The sequence below is a fragment of the Ictalurus furcatus genome, chromosome 19 (assembly GCF_023375685.1).
Source record: "Ictalurus furcatus strain D&B chromosome 19, Billie_1.0, whole genome shotgun sequence".
Classification (NCBI taxonomy): domain Eukaryota; kingdom Metazoa; phylum Chordata; class Actinopteri; order Siluriformes; family Ictaluridae; genus Ictalurus; species Ictalurus furcatus.
In genome coordinates this window covers 6,100,849-6,111,746 of record NC_071273.1, presented here as the reverse complement: position 1 = coordinate 6,111,746, position 10,898 = coordinate 6,100,849, and the positions used below count along the sequence as shown (strand labels likewise).

Sequence of the window (10,898 nt, the reverse complement as noted above, 5' to 3'; positions counted from 1 at the left end):
TGTCTGGCTATCCAGGTAATGCTCCAAAAGCAGTTTATTAATGTACAGGAAATCTGGTATAAAAAATTTAAATGCCACCAAGCTGACTTTACAGCTACCCACTAAAAGCAAAACCTGAAACAAGGAGGTATTTATATGGATAAATTATATATTGATGGAAAGTTACCCTTTAAAATGTAATGATTTTTTCCTGACATATTATCACTTTAAGACATATCTTACCCCTTCCTATCCCACCTATATATATATATATATATATATATATATATATATATATATATATATATATATATATATATATATATATATATATATATATATGCACACACACAGCCACTAAGTAGCAACAGTACAAAGACTTAAATACCCTGCAGTGTCTTCGGTATGTGCTCTTTGGTTAAAAATGTTCTATGCCTTTTTCTTGAACCCACAATTTTGAGGTAAATTCAGCACAGTTATTGACCCACCTTTGAACTAGGGATATCTGAAGAGGTTTTTCTGTATTGGCTTCGACTCGTCTTGGCCGTATTTGCATTTGTACTTGTATTTGCATCAGTCTCGCTAAATATGGTCTGGATCTCAGGTGATCCGTTGGGGCTTTGCATGACAGGTGAAGTGACCTGGTGCATCAGTTTCACTTTTCCACTTAACTCAGAGGAAACAGAGCTGCATAAAAGCGCAGACTAAAAACGACCTTAATTAGTTATTGATCGACTTACTTTGCCGAGTTTCTCAGCTGTCAGAGATGAGCGCGAGCCTGAGTGAGCAGTATGAGGAGAAGGTGCGCCCGTACATCGACCTGATCGACTCTCTGCGCCCGCTCGGTGTGGAGAAGGACCTCGCGCTTCCAGCCATCGCCGTGATCGGAGACCAGAGCTCGGGGAAGAGCTCGGTGCTGGAGGCGCTGTCCGGAGTCGCTCTGCCCCGCGGGGGAGGTGAGACACCATGGGTCAACTTATTAATCATATGGGTTTAAAAAAAAAAGAAGTGATTTATTATTATTATTATTATTATTATTATTATTATTATTATTATTGTTGTTGTTGTTGTTGTTGTTGTTATTGCTGTTATTTAAAATTTTTGCTATGATTATAATTATTCGTTTTATTTATTTCATGAAATATCCGAAGTGCATTTGAGTGCACTCATTATACTGTAGCTCAAGATAAAAAATAACTCAAAAACAAACAAACAAGCAAACAAACTGTCACGTTACAAAGGAAGATACGGAAGCAAGCGCAGATGTTCAAACAGTTTAATAAACAAACAAACAACAAAACAAAGACACTAAGACCCATAGGCAAAATACTGAGGCTAAGGCTAAACATAAACTATGAAACAAAACATGGTACAGGGACAAAGGTCAAGATAGACAATAGGTAAGACGAGGAAGCAGTACAAACAGTGGCTATGTATATGAGTGCTTGTTAAACAGAAATGTGAGACAGGTGCAGGTGGTCCTGTGACAATGATGTAGTATGGTGCAGTGGCTGCTGGGAAATTAAGTCCAGAGTTACCTCCTTGATATATGACACAAACAAACAAAAAAACCAGTGATATTTCCCTTTTCATCTAACTTTTTTTTTTTAAAAGTCAAATAACATTATAATTACATCCAACTTTTATCTGTAATGACTTTAAACTCTAATTTAATATAATTGTATTGTTATTATTTAATATAATGTGAAATATGTATGACATATCTGTAAATGAATTCAGGAAGTAGGCTCGTGATATCAGAGGATGGAAGTACTTTGCAGATCTTTTTTTTTTTTGCAGGAAAAGGACATTTGCGTTAGTGTACGTGTAAATTGTGACAGAATTCGGAAGAATTGTAGTGAATGTCAAATCCAAAACCAACTTTACTACGGTGACTGCGTTCTCTGCGACTGTAGTGATCGATGTCACTTACAAATACAAACACGCCCCATAGTAGGCCTATACTCCCACCCCGATACTAACTGACCGGTGTCTCTGTGAAGCGTCATACAAACGCAAAGGGATTTGCGAATCTGTTTGAATATTGGCACACTACGTACGATGCCGAGGAAGTGACGTAGCCAACGGGGTAATTGCTGTTGCTACAGTATTTCTGACTGGGTCGTAACTCGTAATACACAACTGCAAGTGAAATGCAACTGCAAGTGGATTTTGCGTGGCATTTGAAATTTGCCGGACATTGTACATTCACGTATACGAAAACGCGGTAATATGCGATTTGCATTTTCGTTTTTGCTTGAATTCTGTCGCAATTTACGTGTCCACAAGTAGGAAACACAACTGCAAATCCAATTTGCGTTTAATTTTGAAAATTGTCCGCAAGATACTTCCATTTCAAAAGAATTTACAAACCCGATCAAACCTAATTTACATACAGTAGTGCACATGCTCACAGCACCGATCGGACCACTTCAGGGACATCAACAGAGTCTTAACGGAGCCGAAACTTTAATACGGATAAAGTTACGTTCACGTACGTGAAATTTTAATTTCAGGTTTAATCTATTTCAAACGCATTTCTTCATCTTCATTTTATTTTCACTCTCATAGCAAGTATCACTATCAAGTATTATGTCCACAGTTATGTTAGCCTAATGTAATGTTCATTACCAATAGAAACTTAATAGTCAATAGTAACATAGAGAGATATGTAATGATTGTAAAGTCTTTATATTTAACATTATTTACACTGAAACTTTCTGAACATACAGCAAATCGCTACGTATGACATAGGTTTCAGGATGGCTTCAAATGTTTAAAAAAGATGAATAAATGTCAGAGAGGATTATTCGACTTTTTTACGGTTATATTCTCTGCCGTTAATCAAGAAGATATCGTGACACGATGTCCACTTGAGCTCAAGATGAAGAAGAGCAGACAGAAGGACTTCTGGCATGGAAAGATCAAGTACAAGGACATTGAGAGAGACATTGCAGATCCAGCAGATGTGGAGAGATGGATTAGAAAAGGTAACAATGTTGTGAATCATAGTCGTACAGCTCTATAAGGAAATGATTATCAAGTCTCTGACATTTTAGACACAGTATGGCCAAATATTTGGTTTGTTTTCACTCTATCAGTGAATGTCACGCTGTCAAATCTTGGGATGACACTTATACAGTCAAATTAGTGGACAGGAACTAACTGTTTATTTATTATTATTATTATTAAGCTTACAACAAAATCAAGCAAATTTCAATGAGTACTTACCTAAGTCCTAAGCGGACTAATGTTGAATACAAGCAAGCTTAGCTACTTTTTTGACTTGTAATGAAGCTACACAAAGTCCTATCTAATGCTGAAGAGGAGGAGGTAAAAGCTATAGTCTGTAAAATTCTTTTACAAATAAAAACTTGAATAAAATGAAATGAAAATGTGATTGTATTATGACTATTCTGTCCCATTGCCGTGTTGTGTTGTGTTTGCCAGCTAGCTTTGTTTGGGCACATTCCTTAACATTAGCAGTCTAATTTGATTAGCGTCTTTCTCAAATTTTATCAAGCCAACATTGTTTGGACTTATTCCTAAACATTCGCTATCTAATTAGGTTGCTGTTTTGTTAGCTAGCTAGCTTTGCTTAATTATATATTTTACCTAGCTGACTTATTTTTGTGTTAATTATTACTGTCTCATGTGCATGTTCTTCTTTTAGCTCAGAATGAAATAGTTGGAACCTTGGGCATGAGCGACGAGCTCATCAGCCTGGAGGTGACGTCGACCAATGCTCCCGACCTCACGTTCATCGATCTGCCTGGTATTGTCCGAGTGCCAGTCGAAGGCCAACCGGAGGACATTGGAGAACAGGTCAATTGCTTTTAAGGATTATTTAAATGGATCGTATTTGTTATGTGGTATACTGATTAAATATGACATTGTAAACTCTGATAAAATATCAAATGAAGCATTTTGAAATGTATCAGTGCATGTGTGACTTTTTCAGATTAAGAGCCTGATGAAAAAGTTCATCACAAAACAAGACACCATCATCTTGGTGGTGGTGCCGTGTAACGTGGACATCACCACTACTGAAGCGCTGAAGATGGCTCAGAAAATCGATCTACTCGGTGAAAGAACGATTGGTCTGTATTTTTAATATATAGTGAATTGTGACTGTAACACTTCTCTTCGGTTTGGAGGGAAAAGTATAGCAGTTTTATTTCCCTGTGCATAGGTCAATGCACATGCTTACACGCAGCTCTGTGCAGCTCAGCTCTCGCTCTCGCGTAGCTCTAGTCTCGACCCTCTTTATCCTTGCCACTACTTACTGAACAGAACACTCATTAGCCAAATTTCGCACAGGTCTGGGATCCTTACCGCTCACCTTCCGCAGCTCTGCTCTCCATTCCTCTCGACCACGCCCAGCGCTTCCACAGTGATGTTTTAACACGTACACAAGATATCTTCCATAAACATTTTGCATGTGTGTTCATAACAGGCATCCTAACAAAGCCCGACCTGGTGGACAAAGGCAAGGAGGATGAGGTGGTGTCCGTCATCAATAACGACATCATTTTCCTCACCAAAGGCTATACGGTCGTCAGGTGCCAAGGACAGCAGGAGGTCGTGGACCGCATCTCTCTGTACGAAGCCATCGAGAAGGAGAAGCACTTCTTTATAGAACACCCACATTTCAGGTAGACATTTTAATCTCAGGGAAGATATGTCTTGAGAATTTTCCGGAATTTGCCATCGGGAATCTTTAAATGCGCAGTATGTAGAATTTCAATTTTAATACAAGAGTATTAACCATGTTAGCTAGTACAAGTGGTCCTAATCATATTAATCTATTTAAAAAATGGTTGCTGTTGAAAAAAATACTCAGTGAGATGAATGTAAAAATGCGGTTTTCACAGGATGCCGTATAAAGCAGGAAAAGCCACCATTCCCAAGCTGGCTGAGAATCTCACACTCGAACTTGTCCTTCACATCGAGGTAAAGCTAGATTGTATGGTACATAAATGTCCCTGCTCATAGTAAAATACTTGCTGGTAGTAAAATGTGGCTGTGTGTGTGTTTTAGAAATCTCTGCCGCAGCTGAAGGAGCAAATCCAGCTGATGTTGGCTGAAACTCAGACTGAACTGGATCGCTACAACTCTGGGCCTCCTACAGATCCAGAACAATGGATGGACTTCCTGACTGATGTGAGTTGTACACAAAAACGAAATAAAGACTAACAGCGAAGATCCTGACATTTGGAATAATATCATTTAACACGTCCTTGGAAAGTCATTTCCTGGTTATTGTTTCCTTGGTAACTAGTATATCCAGAGTTTTTCACCATGCACTTGATGTACTGCTGCAAATATTGCCTAATATACCCAGAGTTTAATTTGAGCAGCTCTGAAATGTATCGCACCTTAAAAGGTGAGAGTCTAAGAGAGCGAGTGGCAGCAGGTCGTTGTTGAAGCAGTTTGGAGACCGGAATGAAAGGAAAACACGAAGGGCCTAGCTATTGTAGATCAACTCATCACTTCACCACTTACTTTCATCCCTTCTGTGGCTGATGAATAAATGATTACACACACACACACACACATACATATATATATATATATATATACACACACACATTATATATATAAACAAAACTTATCTTTACATTATCTGACTTAGGATCTTCTGACATACTGTTTATTCCTTTCATCCCTGGAAAGGAACCCAATTGATTTCCTGCTCACAGACCGACAAAGATGAAAAATCCCGTATTTGGGTTCGGCAAATTGAATTCACTTTTATTTGTATAGCGCTTTTAATACTGAACATTGGCTCAAAGCAGCTTTACAGAAATATATAAACACACGATAGAGAGTTTAAGTGTGAATTTATCCCTATTGAGTGAGTCGGTAGTGACAGTGGTGAGGAAAAACTCCCTAAGATGATATGAGGAAGAAACCTTGAGAGGAACCAGACTAAGAAGGCAACCCGTCTTCATCTGGGTAACAGCGGATAGTGTGAAAGTAATATAAAGTTCATTATGGTCTTAACATGAAGTCTGTTTGTTGAACTAGTCCACTGTTCACCAAAAGAGACCTGAGTGTAAAACTGCATGTGGTAATCGCAGTCCCAAGGCCATCACAGCAACCGTAGTCCCAGTAACCACAACGAGAACGTAAATGTGGAATTGGGGTCCAAAACCATTTCCATTGTACTTCAAGCAGTATCATCCTTAGCAAGACTGTAGCCTCCAGTTGATGAGAGCTCCATCCAGACCTAGGGCATCAGGTTGGATCAGGCAGGTCCGGAGAGCAGAAATGTCAGGACCACTGGCTTCTCCATAATATGTGTGGCTCGACCATCAATTCCGTTTTCCTTTATATCTGCTTTTATTTTACATTATAGCTTTACGAACCTTCTGGCTAATGTTGACGTTGAGCTGAAATCAGGAGATGTTCATAAACGATCTACAAAATAATCCCATATTTAACTCTACCCAAACAGCAAATGAATGGTATAGAGCACGGGTCTCCAATCTTATCTGCAAATGGCCGGTGTGGGTGCAGGTTTTCATTCCAACAAGCAGGAGACACACTTCACTAAAACGCTACCGTATTACACTGAGTGCATCTGAGTTTTTATTCTTTTTTAAAAAATCAGTCAGACTACAGGCATTTGTTTGTTTATTAGAAAATAACAGCATTCACGCAGGACGCCATCAACATAACAATTGGAGAGGAGACGAAGAGTGTGCCACATGTCAACATCATTTCCACTCTGAGGAGAGAGTTTAATGACTGGAAGACGGATCTAGACAAAAGAGGAAAGACATGTGAGTGACATGTGGTGTGATGATATATCTCTGTGTCTGTATATCAAGGGTGTTACAGATGTTGGGTACCTGAAATATTGCAATAAAAAAGTTTACTAATTTATTTCCCGCAGGTACTACCTACGGTATGACTTTGCACATTTGAAAACCTTTCACCAAGCATCTATATTTCAACATAATCTTTGTTTAATTTAAATAGGAATTTTCTGGGGAAAAAAAATCTTATCTAAACTGAGAAGCTAGTCAGATTTGTAGGAAATTGTATATTTACATATTTATAAGTCATAGATGAAGAATAATGAAGCCATATCTTCTGTTATAAATCTGTTAAAAGTGTTCTTGTACAGTATGAGTGTCCACTCTTATTTTACAAACACATGAGTGGGGATGGGATATAGGATGGACCACACTGAAGGTTATGGCGTTTACCTTTACCCTGAACCTTTACTTTGGTGGCGGAGGGGATTTTTAGTTAACAAGGGCATTGAGAAGGAAGTGAAGGAGTATGAAGAAAAATACAGAGGCAGAGAACTCCCAGGATTCATCAACTACAAGACCTTTGAGATTATACTGAAGGACCAGATCAAACAGCTGGAGAAACCTGCCATCAGGAGAATGAAGGACATCTCAGGTAAATGGCATATATGAACACATTTGAAGATAAATGTACGGAGCCATTTTGCAGGCTTTGTATTCTGTCTTACATGTAAGGTAATAAATAATGGGAAAATATCACGATTTACTACTACATCATATTTCCACAGATTCCACATCAATTTCTCTTCCACATTCTGCTTTGCCTTTTGTGTGCATCGAGATTTATTACAGAAATTAATGTTTTTCTTTTTTTCTTTTTCTTTTTAGATTTCATTAGGAATGAGTTCATCCAGCTGGCTCAATCCAACTTTCCGGACTTCCCGAATCTCCTCAAAGTGACAAAAGTAGGTCCTCATATTTACACGAACTTTACAGACACGTTTGAAACTCTGCCTACATTTGCTGGACCATGAACACCAAATGACAATATATGATAAACATGAACCAAAAGGTCTAGTACAAGAAGCATGCTGTCAGGGAATATCATGTTCAAGCATGTCATGGTGAGATGGTCCTTTGTTCCTCCAGACCAAGATCGAGAACATAAAGCAGCTGAAGGAGTCCGAGGCTGAATCGATGCTGAAGACTCAGTTTAACATGGAGCTGATGATCTATAGTCAGGATAGTGTCTACACTAACATCCTGAACATGCTGAAGCGCATGGAGGAAGAAGATGAGAGACAATCTCATGGCGTGGCTCGCCCTCCTTGCAATAGTTTGTACAATCGCTCAGACACTGAAGCCACCCTGGAGGATCTGACGCACTACCTCAAGTCTTACTACAGCGTAAGTGGTTATTGTCAATCGTTCATTTCCTGGTGTTACTGATGATATTTCTGATTATTTGCAATGTTATCATGTTCAACCACAGTAAGAGGGCATAACCATGATGGACACTACTCTGAAATCCTCATTTCAAGGCGTAATATCTGCTTTGATTTTTGACAGATTATTGTAGTTCACGAACATATAACGTGAACACTCCTTTAGCCATAACACACCACTTATACCTGCGTATTGACTTTTTTGAGAGGAGTTGGAGTTCTCTTGGCATTTGCACTTGGACTTAAAAGATGGGTTTTTTCACATACACATACATTGCAGCACAATGAAATTCTTTTCTTTGCAAATGCCAGGTTGTTAGGAAGCTAGGACCAGACATGAGCAAATAGGGGCTTAAGGGCCTTGCTCAAGGGCCCAACAGTGGCAGCTAGGCAGCGCTGGGGCTTGAACCCTTTGCTTTCTGATCAGTACCCCAGAGCCTTAACCATTGAGCCAAGTAATACCTAATTTTAGAAAACAGCCTAATCACTGGCGCAATGTACAAATGATGCCCACTAGTTGAAGTTAAGACGTGGCCTCGAAAAGGATTTGATGGTTTTCGGTCTCGAATTGGTGTGGCTTTCCTTTCTTTTGAACTCGATCTTGGCTTGGCCTGGATCCCCTCCCCCCTAAAAACTCTGTCATGACTCGACCTCGGCTGGCCCTGGTCTTGGAATTGGACGGTCTTGACTACAATATTATTTGAGACAGACTTCTATTACTTGTTGCTTACTGTAGCCTTATCGCTCCAGTTCAAGAAATGAAATGTCAAACACAACATGCACGCCTTATCTTGATTGACTCTGTTTGGGGTAAATTTTTCTTAATTGAATATGTGTTTAGATTGCGAGTAACCGTCTGGCTGACCAGGTGCCGCTGGTGATCAAGTACAAGGTGCTTCAGGAGTCGGCGGAGCAGCTGCAGAGAGAAATGCTACAGCTCATGCAGAATTATAACATTAATGATCTGTTGGAAGAAGATCATTTCATCAACATCAAACGCAACAACCTAAAAAGCCGCCAGAAACGTCTGGCGGAGGCCCTCGTCAAACTGGTCTTGTTTTAAATTTCAAATTTGTAGTCAATTATGGTTTACAGGAAAATGTATAACTTTTGAAAACTTTAGGAAATGCAGGTAGTAATGATAATAATAATTGATATATTTACTTTTAGATGATTAGTTCATATAGCTACTTAAAAGCCTTGCATTTTTTGTTTGTTGCACAATATTTAGAGAAACGTAATTGAAATATCTGTTAATGCGATTTCTTACTTTGCTGTGTTGAGTCTGTGACAAAATTATCCTAGATGTACTTTTTTTTTGCTTTGGGACTGTTTTCTGCTTCTTATACTTGCTGGGAGAATGATTTTATTATTTCTTTTTCACTTGGATTGATAATGATTAATTAGGAATAAACTTTCATAAAATCTAGTTTGGACGTCATTGGAAGTTTTACTTGTTTTTCTGTCTTAATCCCACACACATTATGCTGGTGATATATTAAACATACCATGTCAGGATTGTGTACGTGGAGTTTGAATGTTCTCCCCGTGCTTCGAGAGTTTCCTCCGGGTACTACAGCGTCCTCCTCCAGTCCAAAGACATGTACTGTAGGCTGATTGCCATCTCTAAAATATGTGTCCATAGTATGTGAATGTGTGTTGGAACCCCATCCAAGGTGTACCCTGCCGAGTGCCCAAAGTCCCCTGGGATATACTCCAGGCTCCCTGCAACCCCATCTTTGCTCTACTTGGTGTCATATTATGTCACAATAAAACTCTACAGAAGTGACAATGAAGCATGATCAGAGATCAAACATTACAGTAAAGTAAATGTTGCCTGAAAATGAAAAAGTCACAGCTTAAACCATTGTCTGTGTGTGTGTGTGTGTGTGTGTGTGTGTGTGTGTGTGTGTGTGTGTGTGTGTGTGTGTCATCATATTCTACATATTTCCCATCTTATTCACAATATTATTAAGGGGAAAAAATCGTCCACTGCACCTTTAACATACGACTGACAATGTAAAAATAAATAAATAAATAAAAACCTACACATTGTATGCTATAAAACTTCTCATGTGTGGCATTTTCCCAGCATTATGTAGCATGTTTTATCAGTGAGTACTTTGTTGCTTTACAAAGTAATTTTGTACACTCTCACCACTTTTAACCAAATATTACCCAAATATAATCTGTAAGTGTGCAAAAACCATCGCCTAGCTTCTGGCCGTCTTTGTTCCTCCTCTGGCACTACTTAATTTTTCTAACGTTCTTAATGAAAAATGCCATAGAGCAGGGAACAATTCTGCTTTATTTTATATCTGTTTTAATTTTGTGCATAAGTACATACTTTGATTTTTGGCAGATTTTTCTAGCTAAAGAATGTAACAATTGAACATTCCATTAGCAACAATTAGTGCCAATAAAATGCTGAATTATTATTTATCAACCCTGTAAATTGCGATCGCAAATTAGAACGTTAAGCTTTAGCGTTAGGCCTGTTGTTCAATCGGAATCATGTTGAGATCATATGTCTGGCTATCCAGGTAATGCTCCAAAAGCAGTTTATTAATGTACAGGAAATCTGGTATAAAAAATTTAAATGCCACCATGCTGACTTTACAGCTACCCACTAAAAGCAAAACCTGAAACAAGGAGGTATTTATATGGATAAATTATATATTGATGGAAAATTACCCTTTAAAATGTAATG

The 10,898-nt window shown here is 38.6% G+C and overlaps 2 protein-coding genes across 3 annotated transcripts in view; both read left to right on the top strand.

Moving 5' to 3' along the window:
• LOC128623031 (zinc finger protein 850-like) overlaps nt 1-10,898 on the top strand; it is a 207,434-nt gene that overhangs the window by 78,913 nt on the left and 117,623 nt on the right.
• LOC128623027 (interferon-induced GTP-binding protein Mx1-like) lies at nt 725-9,878 on the top strand. 2 transcript variants are annotated; one of them, XM_053649871.1, is made up of 12 exons: nt 725-935; nt 2,832-2,969; nt 3,653-3,804; nt 3,941-4,079; nt 4,436-4,634; nt 4,854-4,932; nt 5,020-5,142; nt 6,626-6,767; nt 7,240-7,398; nt 7,632-7,708; nt 7,893-8,150; nt 9,030-9,878. In XM_053649871.1, exons 1-12 carry the CDS (start codon nt 746-748, stop codon nt 9,249-9,251), a joined length of 1,878 nt encoding a protein of 625 aa, XP_053505846.1. In that variant the 5' UTR covers nt 725-745; the 3' UTR covers nt 9,252-9,878. The 2 variants fall into 2 exon arrangements, with proteins under 2 accessions (XP_053505846.1, XP_053505845.1); XM_053649870.1 differs by having other exon boundaries at nt 851-935; nt 2,829-2,969.

Bases quoted from the DNA above. Each gene is read 5' to 3' on its own strand.
- LOC128623027 (XM_053649871.1), top strand. From the start codon at position 746: ATGAGCGCGAGCCTGAGTGAGCAGTATGAGGAGAAGGTGCGCCCGTAC. The intron at 4,933-5,019 runs GTAAAGCTAGAT...TGTGTGTTTTAG, and splicing joins AACTTGTCCTTCACATCGAG to AAATCTCTGCCGCAGCTGAA. The intron at 5,143-6,625 runs GTGAGTTGTACA...TTTGTTTATTAG, and splicing joins GGATGGACTTCCTGACTGAT to AAAATAACAGCATTCACGCA.